A 25,545-nucleotide genomic window follows, 5' to 3' on the forward strand; every position below is an offset into this window, starting at 1 on the left:
CGGGGAGTCGCTGAAGTTACTCCCCAAAATTACCCCGAGCTGCCACTGTAAACCTAACAACACAAGGAAAGCACTGAGAGCACTGCTAGTATTGCCATGTGTTTTGTTGCCAGCACTGACAACTAAATGTGATTTCTTAATAAGCTGTAAATCACGCTAATGTCTCTCTACAGGCTAATTTAAGGGATATAAGCAGCATCCAACAGCGTGCTTGTTGTGCTGTGGTGTAATTTAAACGCAGTAGAGGGGGGGCTCAGAACTGTGAAGTGAAATCATAAACACTGCAGCACTAGAGGGCCACGGTGGTCTGCCACAGAGGTAGTTTTCCCTCAGCGATGTAACAGTTTTCATGAGGTTATTCCCAGGATAAACGGTGAGATTTTCCCTCACAACTGGGCCAAGCTGGAAGCAGGTCCTGTCTCAGTATGGTATTGTAGTTAGTTAGCTGGACATTGTGGAATTTTGTTATTGTATTCCCCCTGACTCCAAGGACTTTGCTTTCTAAACAATCGGGTGGGCATGAGAATTCTTTCACCACTTGTGTAATCTGCAGCAGAGGTCAAACACAAGATGCCAACTGGTATGTACTACACAAAACATTTTCAAGAGGTTTATAGTAACACAGAAGTCATTTTCTGGGTATAGCAAATAAATTGGGCATATGCTGTCATGAAAACATATTAATTTATTAGTCAGAACAGTAAAGAAGACACTTTTTTTTTTCTTAGCAAACACATTTGAAAAGAATGGTTATGGTTTATTTCTTTAAACTTTTTTTTTCCTTACATGGAGTTGTGTGTAAAAGAGATTACATGCTTTATATTTCTCTCCACTAGATGGAAATGTTGGACAAGACTAAACACCGCTCTGCAAATCCAAAGGGAACAGTGAAGGACCAGATTGCCAAGAAACAGTGATAACTATTTTATAAATCAAGAAAAAGTGGCAAACTGTGATGAGCAGGGTTGTAAGCAAGCAGCTTTCTTCATCCTGTTTGACTGATGGGAAACACAGAGACGTAAACCACACTGTCACAATTATATTCACATTTCTTAAAGGAAATAGCTGTAGTTTAGTTTTTTTTTTTTTTTTTTTTACCTGTGTACCAGATTCGTTGATCAGCACAGACCATACACATTTACAGGCCACTGCAAGACAAAATAAATTCATGTCAATGTAAAATCCTATCCACTCTGGCACAATGGAGACTAGACAGATGCAAGCACAAGCACTGAAGAAATCATATGAGTCATATGAGGCCCTTGTGTTCAGTTTCAAGTCTTAGCCTCAAGTCAATCTTGAGAGTTTTGAGCACCTCCCTTCCTCTTTTTGTTCATATTTCTCCATCGACTTGAGGCTAAGACTTGAAACTGAACACAAGGGCCCCCAAATTATTATTGTACCCAGATGAGTATTCAGTGTCCTTGGATGACAAGCAGTGATTGGATTGCAAGCTTGGAAGCTTTTGATGGCCATGCCTGTCAGCCTCACCTGCTTTTTAATCAGTAATTACCATAGGGGATTCTCCAGCATTTCTTAATTAAATTGAGCTAAATGCAATTAAAAACTACACTCTCATTCCTTTTAAAGGGCTGTGGAGTCCTTGTTTAGTTCTAGCTGTTAAGAGAATAAGCAGTTGAACGCTTGTATCATTGTCCCATCTCTTGATGATCTGGACCTGATTGTTTTAGTGGTCGAATCAAGAGACCGATGAATGCTTCTCCTTAAACTAAAAAAAAAAAAAAAACCCACACAACTGGGCAAAGTTATTTTATTTAAACACTTCAAGTTGATATGAATAAAGCTGTGATGTGAGTATGCAGCGCTGCAAAGGGCTATTTGGTCATCTCACTGAAAACAGCATTAAATCTTTGCTCTGAAATGTTGATGTATATTCTGCAAATACTTACCATCTGGAGAAGTCTCCAGCACTCCATGAGCCAATAACCGCTGACATACTCGTGGTGATTTTCCCGTCTGCTGTCTTCAGATCATCTTTGGAGTTGTTATTGTAGTTGCCACAGGCACCACACACTTTGTCAGACAGGTGATTGTCAACAGTGACAGTGACCTCCTGTGAAATTGCATAAGTGACCCGTACAGCTGATGCCTTCTCAATGACAACGCTCCTGTCAGAGATTTGGACCACAAGCTCATTTGTCACTTTGCTGGGAAGAGTCACTTTCCTGCCATTTACCTGAAGAGCACAAAGAAGAAAAAAGAAATATTTAGACAAACAAAGAAACAAAACATGTTTCTGCATCAAAAGCTTGCTTAAAAAATTCCTCACCCAGGTTTCATGTTGGCTGTTCACTGTCACAACACTGTCCTTGAAGAAGACATACACAGATGAAGCAGTGGGAGGTGCCCCCTTTCTGCAAATCCTGACATCCACGACCACCCGGAACCACTGCTTAGCGGCCTCATCACACAGCGACGCCACCTCGAATGCCCCTTGTGCTCCAATCTCTCCAGCCATGCCATCAAAGGAGCTCAGCTTGCCAGCATGGCTGACAGTGCAGTGATGCTGTTTGATCTGACAACCCCGGACCCCATCTCTCACATCACAAACCTCCCCATCGGCACAGAACAACTTTTCACACTTTACCAGCCCAGATGCATGGCACACACATTTGGACTTGCAATCTTTGTCCACGACTGTTTGGCCCACCTGTAACACAGTTTGTTGTCATAACTTATTCCAAGGTGAGCAAAAAAATAACTTTAGTTATGTCTAATTTCTGTGACATGAATGTGAAAATATCTGGATAATTAGGAATATCTTTTATGTGACTCAATCACAGCAGTAATGCGTGTCAACATAAGTTTTACCGTCAGATATGTGCCGTTGTGCACACACCCACATTTGTCCAGGGGAACACACTGACTGCCATCAAAAACAAAGCCAGCATCACATTCACATCCTTCAAAACAGCTTTCAGGGCAAGAAACTGGCTGAATAAAGCTGGAACATGTCGTACCACAGGTGTCAGCACACAACTCATAGTGGCTGTGTACGGGGCAGGAGGCAGCTACAACAAATGAATGAATAAATGGAATTAGTCAAGCACAGAAAACATGGATGTACTTATAATAACAATGTGTGTTACTCACGGCAGAAGGAGCTGCTCCTCCATGATTGGATTTGGACCCCTGCATTCTGGCAGGCCAGAGCGTAGGCCTGCACACTGTCACACAGAGTATCTTTATTGTCACCCACAGCACAGACATCAAACACACAATGAGATACATATGCTGCTGGGTCGATTTTAGTGTGGCAAGCTTTGAAAGGGCCATTAGGTGCACTCATGATGCCGCAGGAGTCGGGTTTGCCATACAGAGTAACTTTGGCATGATCACATACTGGACATTGAGCTCCACAGCCTCCACACACATGCTCAGGCAGATCAACCACCCATGTTTTTCCAAATTCATCCGCATTTTTCGTTTGTTTGCCTCCAGGAAGTCTGAAATCATCGCCACTTTTCTTATTGTAGTTGCCACAAAGGCCACACATCTTATTCTGGTATGTAGAGGGAACGACCACCTCAACGTAGTACACAGTGTCATAAAGGACTTTCAACCCAAAGGCTGTTCTGACTACTATATTACGACCTTCCTGCGTGACTGTGAGACGCCCCTCATCCAGGGAGAGAGGGAGGTTGATAAGTTCTTCATTTACCTGGAACAACAACATATGGAAATATTATCATTTTTGCATCTTTTTGTGAGGAAATCGAAAACATTTGGACAGGTGCTTTGGAAATGATGTTGAACTCACAATAACTTTCCATGGCACTCGCTGCTGGATGTAGATGACATAACCATAGACTGTCACTGCAACAGACTTGGTTACAGCCACTTTTCCGTTTCCATATTTTTCATTGCCTTGAGTGACGTTGAATGGTATAAGCTGGCCTTTGTCATCATTGCAAACCTTGGCCAGTACATAGACACAGGTACCCTGGAAATCAAACCTCCATCCATCAAAGGATATGTAATGTGGGTCACCTGATGCCACACACTTTCCTTGCCCCTCTGGGTGGCAACCTTTCACTCCATTTGCAAGCTTACAGACTTCTCCTGGACGACACTTGGCCTTTTGGCAAGATACAGCCCCATTCTCTCCACAGATGCATTGCTCCATACACTTGTCTTCAGGGTAGAAAACATCCCCTTTCTTGAAGTACTGACCACCATAGGAGCATCCACAGTCTTTCAAAGGCACACAGGTACCTCCACTCAGTAGGAAACCTTGGTCACACTCACAGGCTTCAGCACATCGCCTGCGGCAGGTGGAAAGGGAGGTTAAACTGGCACAGGTGGCTGGGCAACCTGAGGCACACAGGGTATAATGGCTGTTCCTGGGACACTCCATTGCTGCAGGATAGGATGAGACCAGATAAACATGAAACACTCAAAATAGTTAGCACAAAAAAATGAACACACTAATTCTAACTTACGGCAAAATGATTCTGTTCTCCAGGGGTGGATGGTTATTCCTTGGCTCTGACAGGCAGACACATACACTTCCACAGCATCACAGACTGCACCTTGGTGCCCGTGATATTGACAAATGTCATACACACAGTCCTCCATGTAAGGAGCAGGGTCCACATGGCCATGACACTCTCTGAAAGGCCCTGCCTTGTCAACAATGATGTTACAGTACTTGGTGGCCTTGTACACTTTTTTCTCAGAGTCTGAGCAGGCCTGGCACCACACCCCTTGGCAGCCTGCAGAACAACCAGGTGTGAGGGCCACTTGCCAGCTCTCCCCAAGTTTAGTTCCATCTGCAGCAGTCTTGCCATTCTGCATAGTCAGGTCATCTTGTGCTTTCCCATTGTAGTTGCCACACAGACCACACACAGAGCCCTGGTAGCTGCTGGGCAGAGTGACACTCACTGTGCTCTGCCAGTCAAAACTCACAGTGATTCCAGCAACTGTCTGCACTACAGCTCTACGACCACTCAGAAACACAACCAGCTCATTATTGTAATCCAGAGGCAGTGAAGCAAGCTGCTCATTCAGCTGAAGAGTAGACATAGGAAAAGAGGAAGGGATATTTTTAGGAGATTACAGATTTAATAATCCTATGGACGTTGTTAATCCTTTCTAATGTGCGTTTAAATCTTAGTTTAATTAAGAATCCCTGGATCAAAATTTTAATATGCAATTAAATATATATTCAGAAGAGTATGAGGGATGTCAGAATTAGCGCAGCGACAAAAGGAATTATCATCCACTCATTTCAATGAGGCTGAGAGGATCTGAGCTGTTATTTTCAATAATGCGACTACATGCTGTGTCCTATTTCTCTTCTCTTAAAAATTTTCATGAGAGCAGATAACTCTTTAATCTTTTATTGCATCAACTATTTATGTAATTATCCATACCTCCGCATGCACACTTACCAAGACCTTGTAGGGGTATTCTCTGCTAAAGATGAGAGTGGCACCATAGATAGAAAATTTGACAGTCTTTGTGAAAGACACGGCCTTGTTTCCTCTATTGTCATTCTGCACATTTACTTTGAACGACTCCAGTCCAGGGTGCTGGGAGCACAGTCCGACCAGCTGATATTCACATGTCCCTTGGAAGTCATACCTACGCCCATCAAAAGTGCGGTAGTGTGGATCACCCGAGGCTGTGCATGTGCCATAACTGATGGGTTGACAGACACGCTCTCCATCCACCACCATGCATTTCTCTTTGGCAGAGCAGGAAGCTTCTCTACATGTCACCATGCCTAGAGTGGTGTCACACATGCATAGACGACCACAGGCCTCATCGGCCCAGAACTGCTGGCCTGGTTTGTAGTAGCGGCCCTCATAAGAGCAACCACATGTTTTAGCTGGCACACAGGCACCAGCACTGAGGACATAACCCTTATCACACACACATGCTTCCACACAAGCACCATTGCACTTCTGCTTGTCCTCAGGGAATGGGCATGATGGCTGGCAAGGGCTGGCACAGTCTTCATAGTGGCTGTGACTCTGACAGTTCATTGCTGGATATAAATTAAATTCAGACATAAATTAACCAAAAATAGGAAAAACTTAAATATTTTATTGTGATCTTGAATGAATGAAGTTCTTAAATACTTACGACATCCAAATGTTTTCCTCCAGTGTTTTATTATTATTCCTGCCTCACGACACTGTGCGTTATAGGAGGCTAGAGCCTGGCACAGCATCTTTTTATCCCCCTTACTGAAGCACATGTCATACACACAATTGTTCATGAAGGCTTGGGGGTCCAATTTTCTAGTGCATTTCTCAAAAACACTATTGGTCTTGGCTGTGAGGGCCCCACATAAAGCCTGAGTCTTATAGAGTTTCTGCTCGTTACCGTCACAGGTAGGACAGTTTTTCTCACATGTGTCCCAGCAGGGATAGTCTTTATCCTGATCAGGTGTTTGCCAGCTCTTTCCCCACTCTATCACTGAGGAGACAGCTTTCCCAGCTGGATTCTGGAGCTCATCTCCTTTGTTACCATTAAAGTTGCCACACAGACCACAGACACTGCCATAATAACTGCTGGGAAGCTTGATGACAAGATGCCAGTTCCAGTCATAGGAGACGGACAGACCAAAATTAGTTTCCACCACTGCAGATGGGCCCCTCTGAAGAACAGACACCTCACCATCACCCAGCTGTACAGGAAGATTCAGCAGCTCCCCGTCCACCTGTAGAAGATTCATCAGATTATGCCTTAAACTGCACACACAAAATACAGCAGGTCTAAAAGGCAAGAGACTAAAATCTCACCGTGACTCGACCGACTTGGTTTTTTCGGATGGTTATGGTGTGCCCATACACAAGCACATCTACCTCTCTGACATAGGAAACTGCTGTGTTTCCTCTGTTATCATTCCTCTCAGTGACAGAAAATGGAACTAGATCTTCTAGGTTCCCGCAAGTCTTTGAGATGACATACTTGCAGGTTCCTTGGAAGTCAAAGTTGTAACCATCAAATGTGTGGTAGTGGGGGTCACCCCAGGCCCAGCAGGTGCCTGTGTATTTGGGGATGCACACAGCCTCGCCATTCTCAATATTACATTTTTCCTGGACACGACATTTGGCATCTTTGCAAGGATCTGCAACGGATAAGTGAAGTGCAGTATTTGTTTTAGTTTATTTACTCAATTAAAAATACGAATTTCAATAAATAAATGCAAATACTTCTCATTTTTTTATTTACCTGTATTGTAACATGCTCTCACTCCGTTCCTGATCATGCATTTGGTGGAAGGAGGACAGGAAAGCTTTTCACAAACAAGGCCTTTGGTTGGATTGCAGGTGCACTTTGTGTTACAGTTCTCATTGTACACAACTTCACCAGGCTGGAGACACAAATGAAGTTATTTCAATATTAAAGTAAAGGCAATATTAAAGTAAATGTTGTTACATATGACTAAGAGAAAGGCGTCAACATTTTTCTTCTTCTCCAGGCCGCAAGAACAAGAAATGAATTTATTTTGGTCTGGTCAAGTCATACGCCATAGAAGCTCTGTGACAGGGTGGGAATAACTACATGCGAAGGGGAGTGGGGTGGGTCATATTTTATGAGAAACTTCATCTGTGGCAGGGGGTGGGGTTTTTGCACATTGTGCATGTCTTTAAATGCCACATATTGTATACATTTTCCTACTTTCTTACCATTTTCTTCGCTGTTCAATGTAGTATCAACAAAAATGCGGAAAAGACAACTTTCCATGTCGTGCTTCTACAAGTTAACCACGCCTGCCTCAAATATCTAACCAACCAAGCAAAACTTCTTGGAGCCCCATGAGAAGAAAGTATCACACAGATGATGTGTCAAGAACAAAGTGCCAAATGTTCCCAACCACGTCCGTGGAAGCAAAGAACCAAAATAAATGCATTTTTTGTTGAGGTCAGTTTGAGACAATAAAGTAGCTTAAAAATGGATGCAGTGATCCGTAATTGTACCTTGTAACTTTTTCCATTTTCGTAGCAGCCACAATCAGTCTCTTTTACACATGTCTGTCCATTGAATAGGAAGCCATTATCACATTCACATCCTTCTGTACAGCCGGTGGGGCACTCAACAACATCTGTAAGGCCTGGACAAGATGCAGAGCAGGCTTCTGCACACACCTCATAGTGACTGTTGGCAGGGCATTTCATTGCTGTAATAAAGCATGAAAAGACAAGGAAAATATGCTATTCTTATGTGTTAAAAGCATTGTTATGTTACATAAATATTACTTCTGTCACTTACGACAGAAGGAGGGAGTTCTCCAGTTTTTGACGTCCACTCCTGCCATGTGACAGTTATAGGCATAGGCTGCTGCGCTGTCACAGAGCACATTTCCATCACCGTTGGAGGCACACACATCAAACACACAGTCATCAAAGTACAGCTGTGGGTCCAGTTTGCTATGGCAGACTGCAAATGGACCTTTGGGTGCTGTAAGGATACCACAATAAGTGGTCTTTGAAAATACAGCCTTTTGAGCTGGTCCGCAGTCTGGACAGTTCTTCCCTTCACATCCGTTTTCACAAACCACATTAGGAATGGTAACTTTCCATGATTTTCCAAACATATTAACATTTTTGGTGAGTTGGTTGTTGGGCATCTGAAAGTCATCTTTGCTGTTTCCATTAAAGTTGCCGCACAATCCGCAGACTTTTCCACGATAATTCCCAGGTACCGTGACCGTCACATGATAAACCAGGTCATAAGTGACAAAGAGAGCAAAATTTGTTGCAATAACATAATTTCTGCCTTCTTGATAAACCTGCACTGCTCCCTCATTAAGATTCACTGGAAGGTTGTTAAACACTCCATTTACCTACAAGAGAGGAATAAGTGTTTCTTAACAAGAATACTGTAATCCTAAATATGGATGCTGTATAAATGAGGAATGAGAACTCACCAGGACCCCAAACACCTTGTTCCTCAGGATGAGAGTGAAACCATGGACTTCCACAGCAATGAGCCTGGTGACGGCAACCTTTTTCTTTCCCCTCATTCGGTCCCACTGCACATTCTCCACTTTCACAGAAAAAGCCTCCAGGTGGGTACCTTCCAGGCCACAGCTCTTAGAAAGCGTGTAGGTGCAGGTGCCTTGGAAATCAAATTTCTGTCCATCAAAAGAGAGGTAGTGGGGGTCACCAGATGCCCGGCACACACCTTTTCCAACTGGATGACATTTGTGTATGCCATTTTTGACTCTACAGTTCTCATTTGGGCCACATGTGAACTTCCTGCACTCAACCTGAGAAGAGTACATAAGAAACAAGAGAAGTGATTGAAGATATTTAGCAGCAGGATCACATGTACCAAGTGATTCTCTGTCTTAATCATTTTAGTATTCATCACCTCTCCATCTTTTGTACACTTGCACTCCTCCTGACACTCTCCACTGGGATAAAACACTTCACCAATGCTGTAGTAGCGTTCGTTGTGAATACAGCCGCATTGTGAGAAGGGAACACAGCTATCTCCACTGAGGATGTACCCTTCATCACAGGAACAGCCTTCCTCGCATTGACCCTTGCAACCTCGAGGAGGAGCCAAAGTATCACATGTTGCAGGACAGGCAGTTGCACACACTTCATAGTGGCTGTGGATGGGACATTTCACTGCTGAAAACAAAGGACGAAAGACAGCGACACACATATATCATTCTAAAAAGACACTTGTAGTTGTTACAGTTCATGATTAATACAAAGAAAAGATAGAAGTACTTAATAAAATATACATACAAGTTATTAAATATATTTGAACAGAGTGAATAATCATTACAGAGAATCTTTTTTTTATGTTTAATTGAATAGATTTCTCACCACAGAAGTGACTGGTTCTCCAGCTGTCTACTTTGGCCCCCACAGCTTGGCAGGCAGATGTGTATGATGTAATAGCCTGACACAACACATCCTTCCTGCCATTGTACAGACATACATCATAAACGCAGTCCTCAAAGTGGCCAGCTGGATCCACCTTGGCATGGCAGTCATGGAAAGGTCCTTTGGGGTCTCTTATCACGCCACAATAGTCTTGCTTTTCATATTGAACCTTCTGGGTAATGTCACAGTTGGGACACACCCCTTTACACCCCTGTCCACAGCCTGGGATCTCAGAAGCTTGCCAGCTGGCACCAAAATCAGCTGGTTTAACTGGTTTGTTGCCATTTTTTGGGGTCAGATCATCCTGGGGTTTGCCATTGTAGTTGCCGCAGAGGCCACAAATGGCTCCCATGTAGTTGCTTGGCAGTGTTACAAACACATTACTATCCCAGTTAAAGGCAACTTTGAGACCAAAATCTGTTGTGACAACAGCATACCAGCCACTCTTATATACAGATATCTTTGTTTTATTCAATTCAAAAGGGAGGTTGATGAGCTCATTATTCACCTGAAGGAGAGAACTCAGTGTTATTTGGATGCTAAAATATGATATTCAATACAGTTTTAGGTGATAAACAGATTTAACAATGATGCACCAAACATTATGTAGTTCTTACCATGATCCGGCCTTTGTGTGTCTTTGTAATTACAATGCTGTTGGCGTATACTTTGATTTCTACTAGCTTGGTATAAGAAACCACCTTACTGCCCCGCTGATCATTCTGCACCAGGACTTCAAAAGGGACCAACTCTGGATCCTTGGAGCAGAGTGCTGCCATTTGGTACACGCATGTACCCTGGAAGTCAAACCTCATCTTGTCAAAGGTCACATAATGGGGATCACCAGTGGCCTGGCAGGTGCTGTAAGACACTGCTTGACATTCCCTTATACCGTCAATCACTTTGCACTGCTGCCCGGCCCTGCAGCCTTTATTCTCACACTCTATGCCTCTTTTTCCAGGAATGCATTTACACCATTGCTTACAGCCCTTGTCAGCCCAGAATGCCTCCCCAGCAGGTATATAATGACCTTTATAGGTACAGCCACACTCAGCAGCAGGCACACACTTTTCTCCACTTAAAACAAAGCCTGCATTACAGGCGCAGGTTTCTACGCAGGGACGTTTGCATTTGGATGGAGCGTTCGGGTCAGAACAAGTGGCAGGGCAGGCATTACCACAGAGCTCGTAATGGCTGTTGGCTGGACATTTGGCAGCTTTAGGGAGAAAAACAAGAAGAATGGATAAACGCTTGTGACAGTAAGTAATAGATACATACTTAAGTTAAGCTATTAGTTAGGAATACTTACGGCATTTTGCCATCTCCCTCCAGTTTTGAATCTGGATCCCACTATCCTGGCAGGCATCACTGTAAGCCTCAAGAGCTCTGCAAAGGAACTGTCGCAGACCATTTCCAATGCATAAATCATATTTGCAGCTCTCCAGATATGCTTGTGGCTCTACAGCTGCATGACACTCACTGAATGGACCATTTATTTTACTCGTCATGATCCCACAAAATGAGTCACTCTCCCACTTTTTCAGCTGGTTCTGGTCACACGTTCCACAGCCACCCACACAGTCATCTCTGCACTGTGGGTTGTTTACCATTCCTGGCACCTTCCAGCTGCTCCCAAATGCTACAACCCCATTTGCCTTAGTGCCAGAGGGTGTGGTGAAGTCATCATTTGATTTGCCATTGAAGTTACCGCAGAGTCCACAAGTTTTACCAGCATAATTGTTTGACAAAGTGACCACAAGATTGTGATTCCAGTCATAACGGACTGTCAGACCAAAATCAACCTCTATGACTGCAGAGCGGCCACTCTGAAATACATTCAGTTTGCCGTTGTTCAAAACTACAGGCAAGCTCCATAAGCTATCGTCAATCTGAAAAAAAAAAAAGAAAAAGAGTGAAGTGATGTGACTCAATAATTTGTAGAAAAGAGAAGAAGCAAAAATAAATGGTGAGTAAGAGACTTGAATGTTTTTAAAAATGCCATCTTTTCAAAACAGGAACACTTACCCTTATACGACCTGTCTCAGACCGAACTACTGTGATGGTCACACCATACACATTTACCATGACCAGGCCAACGTATGACACTCTGTGGCTTCCTCTGTTCTCATTTTGGGCAAGGACTTCAAATGCTGTAAGATGGCTGTCCTTTCCACAGTTTTTAGCAATGACGTAGGTGCAGGTACCCATGAAGTCAAAGCGTAGGCCATCAAAAGTGCGGTAGTGAGGATCTCCCATAGCCCAGCAGGTACCAACATTTAGTTTTGGTGGTTTGGGGACACAAGAGGGATACCCACCACTCATCTCACACACCTCATTAGAACTGCAGGTGACACTACTGCAGGACAAAGAGCCTCTTCCTGAAAAACAATGTCCGATAATGCACATATTATAGTGGCTGTTTTATTTGAAATGTTCACACTGTGATGAGAGGGTGGAGAGCTTTGTGTGCATCGTACCTTGTTGCATACACTGCCCTGGGGCACCATAACCATTCATCTGACTGAGTCCTATACTGTAGAGAGCAAAACCAGCTCCGGAACTTGTCACAGTGTGAACGTTGTTGCCAGAAGTTTTTTTGTAGGATATTTCTGCCCAGGAGAAGTCTGTTCCTCTAATCTTTTGCCACTGAACATCTTTTGGCAGGTTTTTACTGTCAAACCTCAGTGTTGCTGTTGCGCTGGTTTGTGCAACAATCAGAGCTCTGTTTTCAAAACTCCCAACAGCCTCTAGTGAGTAAGAAGAACAGAAACGGTCTGTGGACAAAATGGTCATCAAAAATGGGTCGTAGAACCGGTACCAGCCACTTTTGACACCGTTGAAGAGTAGGAGGACCTGAATGCCACGATCAGCCTTAATAACCAATGTCTCAGGGTTACTGTAGTTAATCTTCTTCATTTCCCCCTTAGAGAATCTGAAGTGAGAGTTGCCTTTGCCACTGCTGACAGTGACTTGGGTGGGCTGAGAGGCCAGGAGGTAAACAGTATCATATTTTTTCTGAAAGCTCAGTGGGGGGATGACAAAGCTGGTTCCCCAGCTGCTTACTGGCAGAAGCTGTTCATAAACATGATTGCATTTTGAGAAAAGCCAGGTACAAGTGTGCCCCGTGAAAACAGCAATAGGATGCTGGGAGGAAACACTGCTGCCAGACAGATCATAAAAGCTTTGTAGCTGGATGCTCTCATACGGCTGGAGATCTATTGTCATTTTAGAGCCCTTTCTGTAGACACGACCCTGGAATGTGATTGGTCCGTTGGGAAAAATCTCCACTTTGTTATTCTGCTTTCCGTTTGTCACGGCAAACTCCTTGTAGGAGCCGTATGGGGATCCAGGAGGAGTGAAGACGAAGTATTCTGTGCCCCACATTGTGGTTGGATATACCAGAGAGGTGTCTGCTGTGTACAGCTTGTAGTTAAGGGAGGTTACAGACACATCTGCTGAGGCTTCAATGCGCACCGTGTTGGGAGACTTTTGGCAGCCGTACATCTCAACAGTTGTAGGAACACTGATGATGGCCCCTTCTCCAGCTTTCAGAATCTTTTCTTGCTTGAAATTCAAAGGAGGCACTTGTACAATTACTTTTGTATTAGCTTGAATAGCTGTGATGTATAGCTGAAACTGAGGACTGTCATAGCGTGGCGCATAATTCTGCATGAAAGACAGGGCAAACTCCTTTCCTACCGAGCCTTCGCTGAGTGGACCTACGAGACAAGAGGAGAAAAACATGTCCAAAAGAATGTTTTTTTTTTAATGTTAACTAAAATGATGGAGTCAGACAGAATTGGGACTTGGAAAGTAAGAGAGCCTGTAGAAAATATGTTAAGAAAGCATTGGTAAATTATGGAGACTGTACCAAGGCAATCAATGGATTCCCCCACTGGCAATACAAAAACACGCCATAAGACTTTTTGCATAGCACACAGTACAAAGAAATAAGATGACACCAAAGAATAGGCAGCTGAAAAGAAGACCTTGTTTCCTAAGTGAAAAAGAGGATGGCTCACTTGTAATAAATGGATTATTATTATTATTTTTTTTACTTTTGTTTCCTCACTCACTGGACTGTTTTTAACAGCACTCAATAAGTAACTTGAGCAGACAGTAAAATTACATCAAGGAAATATTATGTTTCCACCCTTCTACTGAAAAGATCACTCAGCCAGGGCTCAAAGCATTTATAATATACTCTTGTGTCAGCCATTCAGCTTTAATAGTTCTAACTCAATATCATTGTCAGGTAAATATAATTCCCAGCAAAACCTAATTTCAATTTAGATGGTTGTCTGATGCTGCATTCTTATAGTCTTTTCCAGTTCAGTATTGTGATTCCCTCACATTGGCACCTGCAATGAAGCTCAACTTATGAGTTTGACAACCTACAAAGTCATCCTCAAATGTATTCATAACCTTCAATTAAAGAAAAGGCAAATTACTAGAAACTAAAATAAGTCATAATAATTTTTTCACTAAATTATAATTTTGTGAAATAAGACATTGCCTTTAAATTGAATTGAGTTAAATAATAAAAATAATTATAACAATAATAATAACAATAACTAATTTGTCTGACATATGAAAGCACTTTGCTGATCAGCAGTAGGGTAAAAGACCCGTCAACAACTACAGAAGTGATTGCAGTGATTGTCTCAAAAGAATTGTTCAGCAAAATTTGTTCATCATCTTTGTTTCCTTATTTTTCAAAACATTTTTGCTGAATCACAATTAAAAAGCAATGTCATGGTTTTCATATATTTTTTACTTACTATCATTGTGGTCAATTTAAACTTTTTTTCGGTGATACCAGTTATTTCTTTTTTTCACCCTTCTTGCCATCGGTAAAACAAACAATGTGTAGAGACAGGCGGGTATGAAAAATTTAAATAATATGTAAATTCATAAACATATTATCTCTGTTTTTATAAAATCTATACTTACAACTCATTAAAGCCCCCAATGCACAAATGAGCAGTAGGGTTCCCATGGCTGGAAGACAGAGAAAGTCATTTAGTTATCAATTGCTTAAAAGTCATCTTACATAAAACATAAAGGTGCATTAACATCACCAGACAACTCACTTTAAGAACTAACCTGCTAAGAAGCATATATGTGTTTTTTTCATTCATCCTTTTATACATTATTGAACAGAAAAAAAAAAATCACTGACCAATGAAAAAACTTCAGAGCCCAACAATACCCTTCCTCTAAAACAAATACAGGCAGATCTTTGCAATAACTTTTAGGTCCTGTTATATGTTGACATAGGTGTAAAGTTAAACAAAAACTGCATGTATGGGAGGAATGATTAATATGTCTGTAATACACCTTGCAATGTTTTTCCGATCATTTATTCCAGGAATCATGTTGACATTGCTACATAATCTTCTTGAGATTTGTTTTGCAATGTAGAAGAAACTTTTGTAGAGCAAGTTATGAGAAAAAATCATAGAGCACAAACAAAGACACAAAACACCAGTTTATACTCATTTTCTTTTCATAGTACACTATTAATCAACCCCAAGACATATAGATGTGTTATTAGCATTTTTATAGTTACATTTTTACAATATAAAGCAGTTTTTAGCTGATGATGGTGATATTATTATTATTATTATTATTATTATTATTATTATTATTTCTACCATGGTAAAGGTCATGCATTAAGCATTGGTTTCTGACCATCTTTCTGTGAGTAATGTAACTTAAAAAGTCACAGACAGTTTTTCAGGTAATGCCAGAAATGGAATAAGGAACAAGTTATTCGATGTGTGGGGTGATTTGAATTACCAGAAGGTTTTTAAGGAATTCTTTATTATGGGGAGATAGGGCTAATTTTGCGATTTAAGCTTCTAACTAAAAAGTAATGGCCATAATAATTTGCTTTAAAAAACAAACAAACAAACAAAAAACAATAGCTTGCTGGAGGTCTGTACTCTCTGAGCGCTGCTGGTGATTGTAGTTGTCGGGCTATGCCACATAATATCTTGTAGGGTTTTGGATTGGGCAAAGCTTTAAAACAGTAAGGTCAAACTTATTTTTAAAATAATTTTCTGACTATATATCAAGCTTCAAGTCTGGTTTGATGAAAGTTTGTGTCTTAAAAGTACATTTTTTACTTCCATTTTTAGGATATAAAAATCCAGGATCCCAAAGGTTTCAAAACGCTGTAAGCAGGGTGATGATTAGATTCCCATCAGACATTTGGATAAAATTTGAGGGTTTCTCCTTTGCATCCTCATTTCTTTTACTCCAGAGATCTTTTTCTGTCTTGTAATGTTTTAAAACTTGACAGGATTTTGTCAGGTAAATTGTCAGTTATGCATTATGATCTTAGCTTTTGACCCTACATAAAGCCAAACATATTTGATACACAAAGTTTCTGAGAAATTTTGCTCTTTATGGAAAAAACTTTGCTCAAAATCCTGTTGAACACAATCTAATACTTGTCCTCATTTATACCAGGAGCAGAAGATTATACTGTAATAATTTTGACATATCACATGGTAATAAATTGTAAATATCCCCCCAAAAAATGATAAAGTTTTTTGTTACATTTTGTCAAAGGGCCAGCTAAAGACCTCATATTTTGAACTTTTCGTACCATTCTTTTTTTTCATGGATTTGGCTTTTAAAGGTTAAGTTTTACTCAACAAATAGATCACACTTTCTTTGTAAGTTCATTCCATGTTTTTTAGAGTAGTTTATGTTCATTAGAGTGACCTACGTGACTTGTAAAATAGGAGAAAGATTCTGAAGAATGAATATGTAAAATTCAACCAACACTGCTTGAGAATGGCAGTAGCTGGTTTATATGGGCGGATTCTGTTAGCTCTATGTGCCAGTCAAAGAATAACAGTGTGTAGCAGAGGGTGCAATAATCACTCGGAGCATAAAAGCAAATATAACTTGGATTTGAAAAGTTTGCTTTAGAGTGTTCCAAAAATAAAGACTAAAAACTCAAATATTTAATTGGTGTTCTTATGATCTTGGGCTGGGCAGGAAACTTGTTTTAGTTATTGTGCGCATATTGTTAAGCTGAATTTGATGAAGGTGTGCCCTCCTTAAAGTTTTTGTTAGAACCAGTTCCCCAATGCTCAGATAAAACCTTATTTCAATGGCTGCACTGGACTAATTGTGGGAAAACTGCTCATCTTGATTGTAATCAGTTAAGAATTTCTATAAATGACAAGCGATAACACAAAGAACGTCTGTCGAAGATATGTACGGCAATGTTGATTTGAACATTAGAATGAACTTTAAAGCCACTGTAAAATATATATAATTTTAAAAAAGTAATTAGATATTAAATATAATAAATCATGAACAGCCTAAAAAGAAGTCATTGGTAGGAGGATGGCTGGTCAGAATTTATCCTGTTCTATTGTGTTTCATTTCCTAGCAGAGAAAATCAAGAACCAATGACTCGACAGAAACGCTTGAGTTGAGTTTATTATGTGGTTTCCACAAAGACTACGTAATTTGGTTGATTACCAAAGGTACATTTGCCTGTCACTGTGTCAACAACATTCTCCCCCAGTTGCTCTCATAGAAACACAACCTCTTCACTGAGGTTCAGAGTGACCATTAGATTTGTCCTGTTTTACACTGAAAAGAACAATACTTATGGCAAAATGAGGGGTACACACACAGAACATCCACATACAGAGCTGATTGACCAATGGGATGTCACAGTGAGTAAATGAGGGCAAATACCTGTGACATGGGTTCTTCCGCTGACTGATAATCTGCATATGTCAAATAAAGTCTTGAAAAGCTGATGCCTGCACAAAGTCTATAAAATGAAATGAATGAAATGAAAAACACTTTTTTAATCCCCAAAGGGAAAGTCAGTATGGTAGAATATAATTAATTTATGCAGGTCTTGTTCCGGAGGCTGATGGCTGCTGGCAGGAATGATCTTCTGTATCTTTCAGTTTTACATCGGACCTGATCTTACTGAACATACTTTGTTGTTTCTTCACAGTGGTGTGGAGAAGGTGTGAAGAATCCTCCATAATCTTCATCAGCTTGTGCAGCATTCTTCTTTGGACAATCAGCTCCTGCGGCTCCAGAGTTACTCCAAGCACAGATCATGCTAAAACATCATTAAATCATGTTAAAACACTGTCCATTGATAATGCAAAACTCCCAAAGTTAACAAAAGGATTGTTGAAGCAGACCTCACTTCTCAGGCTAAGTAGATAGCTTCTATTGTACCAACTGCACTCACTTTCATTTGTTATTAATGTGAATGCCCCCATGGGCATTCACATTATTGAGATCCTGTTCGGCCATTTTTATTATTATTTCGCCAAACTTTGCCACGCTACTCCTCCTGCGCCGTTCAGGTCACTTCAATCATTCAGATCTTAAACTGTGCAGCTCCTTCGGGACATGTGTGCTACGATTTTTTATTTTATTTTAAATCTTTGTAGTTTTTGAGATATTTAACATTTTGTAAAAATAAATTCAGCCTTGTGATTGGATGAAAGTCCTTCCAACCAAGTGCGGATTGGACCTTGCAAAAATTCAGCACAGTGATTGGTCAATAGGGTTTCAGAGCTCTGCACCGGTTGTGTCAGTGTCTGGTTCATTAATTTCCCATCCCCAGTGTCTTTCCTGCAAAATATTTGAAATGCTACTCCTCCGACATCATTTGTCTCACTTCAACCATTCAAGTATCAAACTCTTCAGCCCATTCAGGAGATATGTTCTACAACTTTTGGTCTTTGTAACATTTAAACTTTTTAAGGTATTCAAGTTTTTGTCAATGTATTGAAATCTCTTCCTTTGATTGGGCAAAACGGAATTCAGCTCATTGGTCCATTTTGTGCACCGGTACAAAGGTACATATAAATGTCACTGGTTCAAATGCAGCATTTAACATAAAGCTCTATTGTTGTTTGTCGGCTGTTGCTTGTGTGATGGCATGCAGTTCTGCAGACTGCTCAAAGTGAGCTATTGGTCTCAGCTGCACACTTCAAGGAGCAAAGGAGTTTATTTGCAAATGTCACAGTTAAATATGTAGGATTTGTTCCAACAATGCTCCCTGCAACATTTCAACACTGATAAATCTTAAACAACTTAAAAAAAAAAGTTTTTCACATTGAACAATAAAGTCTGTCACATCTTTACTGGAGTTTAGTTCAACCTCACACATGTGTTTGCAATCCCGCTAATTACACCCTGCTGGAAGTGAAAAAAAGGCCTTCCCATCCCATTTAGAAGACATTTAAATGCTTTTTCCAAGGTGCAACTAAGAGTACTAGTGGCGTAGTGAGTAAGTCAGTGTACTTCAAAACAGGAGTTCATGGGTTTAATCGCAATGTGGGGCAAATAAAAAAATTCAGTTGTGCTTTTTTTTTTTCAATTTATTATACTTATGCAATTTCATTTCAATCATTCAGCATAGTTCCATAAATAGGCATTCACATTTGCTATTATTTCAATAATAGCTGGTTCTAGTTATTATTATTACTTATTTATTTTTTTTTTTTTTTACTACTACTACTGCTACTACTACTACTACTACTACTACTACTACTACTGATAATAATAATAATAATAATAATAATAATCATAATCATATTTTTTGCCTTTACCTATCCAAAGTCTTTCCATCCATCCATCCATCCATCCATTGTTTATACTTCTTCAGATGCAAGCCAGTATTGCAGACAAACAACCAGTCACTCCAGTATAAATGTACAAATGGAGTACCTGAAAAGAACCCATGAATGCACAGGAAAGGATGCTGACAGAAAGGCCTCTGCTGATGTTCCAACTGAAAAGCCTCTTGTTGTGAAGCAATCATCATTCATTGTTCATCCCCATAGTAAATATTAGAAATTTATTTCATCATAAGGTTAACACAAATCAAATTAAATGAAGTGAGGTTTACTTAAGTAGTAGTTTTGAACTTTTTTTTTTTTTTTTATCCCCATCTGCCTATAAATATGTAATGGAAAATGAAAACATTTTTATGAAACAGTCTAGACCAGTTTTCCAAACAACTGCACCTTTACTTGCACCAGGCATTACATATGATCAGGAAATTTTGGTAAAAGAGGATGGTCAAATCATTTTTTTGTGTTTAGGCCAAGTACATAATTCCTTAGATATAAAACCATTGTTGACACAGGTACACGGTTTTTCACCTTTGTACCTCACTTTTTCTAATTTTTGACTATGCTTATCTGTTATTAGAAGTATACAATTAGATTAATAAAATTCTTTAATATAATCTGTATTCTTGTTTATGGTGCTTTACTCTTAAATGCTTAGTAATGCAATTGTTCAAGAAACAGACCTTTTAGTTTCAGTGGTTTAGAAATAATCAATATCCGGATATTGAGTGCAATAAAGTGCCTTTTGTCTATTATGATTAAAAATGAAGCAACCACATTGCCTGCTTCTTACATCAGTTTCTCAGACACATATTAAGATCATATGGTTGAATAAGTGATGGTTTGATGACTGAGATCTGCAGTGCTGCAGTATGACTATTCAGAGCGCTGCTGATTTTAAGCCATGAATAACGCCCCTTGTGTCTGTCACATTTCCAGGAAACCATTGTCAGTGCATGCTGCAGTGCATGCTGCAGTGCATGCTGCTGCCCTGCACTTCAGCTCTTCTCCTTACATTTCACCCCACCCAAAAGCTGGCAGCAACAACTCAGAGGTGTGCAGCCCTCAGTGCATTTTTGCTTTTTAATCTAATGAGAAATAAGCACAAAAAAAAAAAAACTGCACTTGCTTTTAAGTATTCCAGATGAGCACTGACTGCTGACTATGTATTCTCAAAAATGTGCACAGTATTCACTGTCTATTTTGCTTGTGTTTACCAAATTATCTTTTACATGCATTTCACAAAGAAAATGCACACACAGTGGTTTTAAGATGCACACTTAACCCCCCCCCCAAAAAAAATACATTTTTACCACTATACCACAAAAAAAGCCACTTCCTTAGAAGCAGGTGGGAGAAAAGAAGGGTGTGAGATGGAGGTGGGGTCAACACAAACAGCAGGGCTTCTATGGCTTGGCCACAAGAGATCTGGTGATAGAAAATACATCGTTTTAAATATTTTTTGACAAAATATGTCCTTCCTCCAAACTCCTACTGCTATTATGTGCTCTAAGAAATAGACATGTGGCCATGTGCCCTGCTCCAGCAACAGACTGTCTTGATGCGTAAATAACACACTCCACACCACAGTTCCAACAATGGCTTAATTCAGTTCTACCCACCAAGAGGATGTCTCAGATTGTGCTGTCATGCAGAGAAAGATTGCACTCATCACTCTCTCCCCACTAGTGTCAGTGCTGTGTTGTCCAGAAGATACATCTTTCCTTCTGTCTTCATTCAATTTCTTACCGAAGCCAAGTTGTACCTGTGATTGAGTTAGCTTTTCTGGGTAAAGTACTGGTACAAGTAAATCTCCTGCTTGTGCATTTGTTCATTTATCCAAAAACAGACTGAGACAGAGGCAAGTTTAACTGAATATTGAAATTTTTGCCTGAAATGATGCATAATACAAAACTTGCATTGTTCTGTGTTTGTGGTTCAACAGACAGATTCAGCAAACGCTACTGAAGTGTCTGCTGATTGGGAAAATATCTGTCATGTAATCAGTAAGATCATGTAATTCCTGACGGAAAAAGACCAACAGTACACTGGTGCATTCTCAAATGTTAAGCAGAAACACACTACAGGGAGTGAATTAGCCAAATATGTGGAATGTACAAAACCCTTCAGAGAACTGAATATTTTTATAGCCATTTAAAAGGTCAACATACCAACTTTTCATCTTCAATGCAGGAATAGAGAAGTGTTCAGTTCATACTTATCTTGTTGATCTAAGATCTCCTTCTCCCCAGTAATATAACATATTTGGCTCTGTATGGATACATTTTTCCTTTCTGATGTGTGGTGCTGCAGCACTCAAATGCTTTGTCTATCACCGTTAAACTGTTAAAGACAATCTTGGTAATTGCAACCTTTTCTGCTTGTTGAGTTTGCATTCCTCTCTTATGCAATCAATATATTAGATATTTATTTAGTTATTGTTAAGATCACAACAGTAGCAATCCTTGTGGAGTTTACATCTGCTTCTTTTTCCTCCCACAGTCCAGACATGCCTGTTGGAGTAATCGTGGTTGTAAACTTGCTGTAGAAATACCAGTGAGAGCGCTCTCTGTGAGTGTAGTTGTTGGGGACTTTGATGAACTGACAGCTTGTGCACAGTGTCAGCATCTCTTCAACAAAAGCCAAACTGCTGCTGAAACAATCTCGAACAATGGAAGAGGTCAGAGAGAAAGTAAAGACATAACTACTATTAACTATGGAGATACAAATCATGTCTGTGGCAGCACACAGTTCTATCTGCCACAGTGCGGAGGAGGGAATAAGTATTGCTCAAAGATAAGAGGCCCGCAGGTGCAATTAACAACCCAGAACTATGAAGGTTTGTTCTCAGAAGCCTGAACATGGAAATATTAAAGAACCTCATCAAAATGCAAGAATTCAATAATCAAACTGATAAAAAAAAAAAACCTAAGCCTGTAAAATGAGAATTTGAATAAGAATCTTTATTACTAGTTTGCAATGTAATGGAGCAATTTACCCCTGATGTGACAAACTAGTAAAATAAACTCTCTTCCAATGAACAAAAAACACACTACTGAGTCTGAAGCTCTTCTCACCCTGTCTGCACACACAGCTGTAATAATGGCTTCCTGTCAGGACTCAGCGAGGGGCAAACGTTCACACGCGGGCTGTAATGACTGAATTAAGGATGATAATAAGCTGTTAAAAGAGACAATCCAGGTGTCATGAAAAGGCAGAGTTACTTCATTTGATTTTTTTTACGTAGTTTTGGGAATAATTTCTCTACACATTGAGAGGATGATAAACTGCCATGTACTTTTATCGTAATATTAACCATTTGTTATTTCATTGACTTAAAGTGAAACACACACCAAAACCCCCACAAATTCTGTGTGAATGATGCAAAAAAAGAGCTTGAAGTGATGTGATATTTGTTTGCATTATCATAAGATAATTAAATGTTTTGCCATGTGATGAGGTTAATGTTTTATAACTGTCTTTTTCCACCATATTGTCAACATTTGACACCTTGCTGGGAGAAAATGAGGTAATTTGGGCAAACATACTTGCCGGGAGTTATAAGGGGGGCAGACAGAGGCACTGATCTGCAAATCCAAGTACTAACACCTGCAGTTCATCTCACATGTTTTCTACACTCTTTACTCCACCACTGTGCCCCCCCCCCCCGCCCCTTCCAGTAGGTTAAGTTTAGTGATTAATAATAAATGGGCTGATTAGAATGATTTCACATGATACATGCAAAATACATTGGAAAAGAACACAAACTAAAACATAGTCAATGGTCATATGTTTAATTGTTTATAGTCTCCATTATGTTACATAGATGACATCACAGAATAAATAAACAATCCAAATGATTTTAATTGTGATACTGCCAAGATTCACCTGAAAATATTGGGTGAGACTGTTGTCCCACTTGTGAGTAAGACTTCCTAAAACATATCACAGACTGTGTGGTGGAAAATATCTGACATTTTCACATAGATTTTGTTGCTTAAAAATAGATTATTTTGACTTGGAGGTCTTGATGGTTATCCATTCATTTCTTTGATACACAGTGATGTTGTTTCGATAGCAGGTTCGTACAAACTCCACTTACCTTGGAGAGATAATTCACAAGGCATCCTTATACACGGCAGTTTGTATCCTTGGCAAAATGAATAAATCCCCCCCTCTCCCCCCCTCACACACACACACACACACACAAACAGAAACCGTCTAAAAGCGCATTTTATTGACTTGCAGGTCAATCTGTCTGCTCTGACTTCCGTCTTTCGCCTTGACAACAAGCTCCATATCCAGTTTTCTAAGATATCATGTGTGCAAGGGGGTGTGTGGTTCATGTACCATAACATTCTCATGCCTTACAGTCAAATGTGCTCTTTTGAGACCTGTGTGGCGGCAACCTTAACATCATTTGTCATGTGTCCTTCTGCATGATATAAACAGCTTTGTTAGCATGTGGACAGTGCGGGCACACTTCTGTACTGCCTTTAAGCGTTCTCCACGGTGAAAGCACATACAGTTTTCTGGGCTTACACAGATGTTGCCATTTTAAACTAAACCTTTGGCACAGGGGCAGATGTTTTAAATGTCTGGAAGCACTGTGCTCTTTTGCAAGTCGAAGTAAAGGTGAGCTCATTTTGTAAGTGATGCTAGAGAGACCAGGCAGGTCTGTAGAGATACATCAGTCACGGAGGGCGGGAAGACAGCAAGATGTTGTAAAGGTTAGGGTTGACTGGTGATGCATTAGTACCATCTAGTGGCCCAATGGCATTTGAAAGGTTGTGGCCTCAATACTAATGAGTCACATCACACCATCTGGTGTATACCACAGCCTTTAATTTGCTCAAAACACACTAAGACAATAGTTTTATATTAAATAATAAAAGACATATCAGCTTTGTATGTAAATCTTCCTTCTATTTCCTCATATTTTATGATCAATATGAGGAATCTTTGCATGCTGAAATGTTAAATCCTTGCAAAGGCATCTACAATTTCTCCATATTTCATCTGGTGAGCAGAGATGCTGAACTTAATGTAGCGTAGCTACAATTGTACAGGATATTAATTCAATTCACCTGCACGACAGCGCTGGTAGCACATTAACACTCACAGCAGAACGCTGTACGCTGCTTGTGGGTTGAGCGTACAGGTGTATAATCTGCCAAGGAGCAAAACAGTGCATGCTGGAGACCTCTGTGAGGATGCAGGTCACTGGTGCAGTTCTTGTAAAGGCTGCAGGGGGCCACCTTGCCATGACAGTGTCTGAATGGTCCATTACTTTCCAGAATCTTCCTGCAAGCCTCTGGGTCAGAGAGTCTGCCTTGAGGCTCAGATGAACATTTTAGACAACTTCCTCTTAGACTTTCTTTCACACACTGAGGATTCTGCACACTTCCCCAAAGCTTTCCAAAACAGTCTTGACTGAGATGCCACTGTGAGCCAGTAAGTTTGAGGTCAATGGCGGGAACACAGTTCAAGTTACCGCAGGCGGCAAAAGTTGTATTAACATATTTTTGTTACAAGCTTACAGTTTTGAAACTTCATTCAGAGCTCATGTCTGTACGAGCAGCATCCCTGAAGAGCGACAGGACTCGTTCCATTCTGGGGGGGGGGGCAAAACTGCATTTGACAATTTGACAAACCAGGAAAATGTTTTCAACTGTAATTTTACACGATCTTTTTCATTAGTGATTATTTAGTTCAGAATAATAATAATAATAAAAAAAAGTATTTTGTGACATATATACAAACATCTGGATAACAGCTGTCCCATCTCTGCTTTGTGTGTTTTTGCTGTGCCGGCTCATGATCACTCCATTCACATGAGGAGTTGGATCCTTCTCTTTCTGTTGCACATTAAACTGACTTAGATCAAGGTTTCTGCAGGCAAACAGCCATTTATGTTTCCAAAAGGGGGGACATGAAAATCCTGGTCAGGCTATTGAAACAGAAATATATGTTGTGATTTGTGGGAACACACACATCTTGTAGCTCCATTTTTGGGATCACAGTGG

The 25,545-nt window shown here is 40.4% G+C and overlaps 1 protein-coding gene across 1 annotated transcript; it reads right to left on the reverse strand.

Annotated features, from left to right (window-relative positions):
- Window positions 1-3,226: 3,226 nt before the first annotated feature.
- Window positions 3,227-23,646, reverse strand: fcgbp (Fc gamma binding protein; the record flags this gene model as incomplete). Its single annotated transcript, XM_079241115.1, has 17 exons — window positions 3,227-3,682; window positions 3,782-4,254; window positions 4,590-5,031; window positions 5,415-6,013; window positions 6,160-6,691; window positions 6,774-7,070; window positions 7,956-8,155; window positions 8,248-8,821; window positions 8,906-9,247; window positions 9,352-9,617; window positions 9,819-10,386; window positions 10,496-11,094; window positions 11,188-11,767; window positions 11,904-12,256; window positions 12,356-13,597; window positions 22,033-22,182; window positions 23,622-23,646. Coding segments are annotated over 17 exons (7,698 nt in total), but the record flags the coding sequence as incomplete, so codon positions are not given.
- Between the last annotated feature and the right edge of the window lie 1,899 nt (window positions 23,647-25,545).

The sequence above is a fragment of the Telmatherina bonti genome (assembly GCF_933228915.1).
Source record: "Telmatherina bonti genome assembly, chromosome: 5".
Lineage (NCBI taxonomy): Eukaryota > Metazoa > Chordata > Actinopteri > Atheriniformes > Telmatherinidae > Telmatherina > Telmatherina bonti.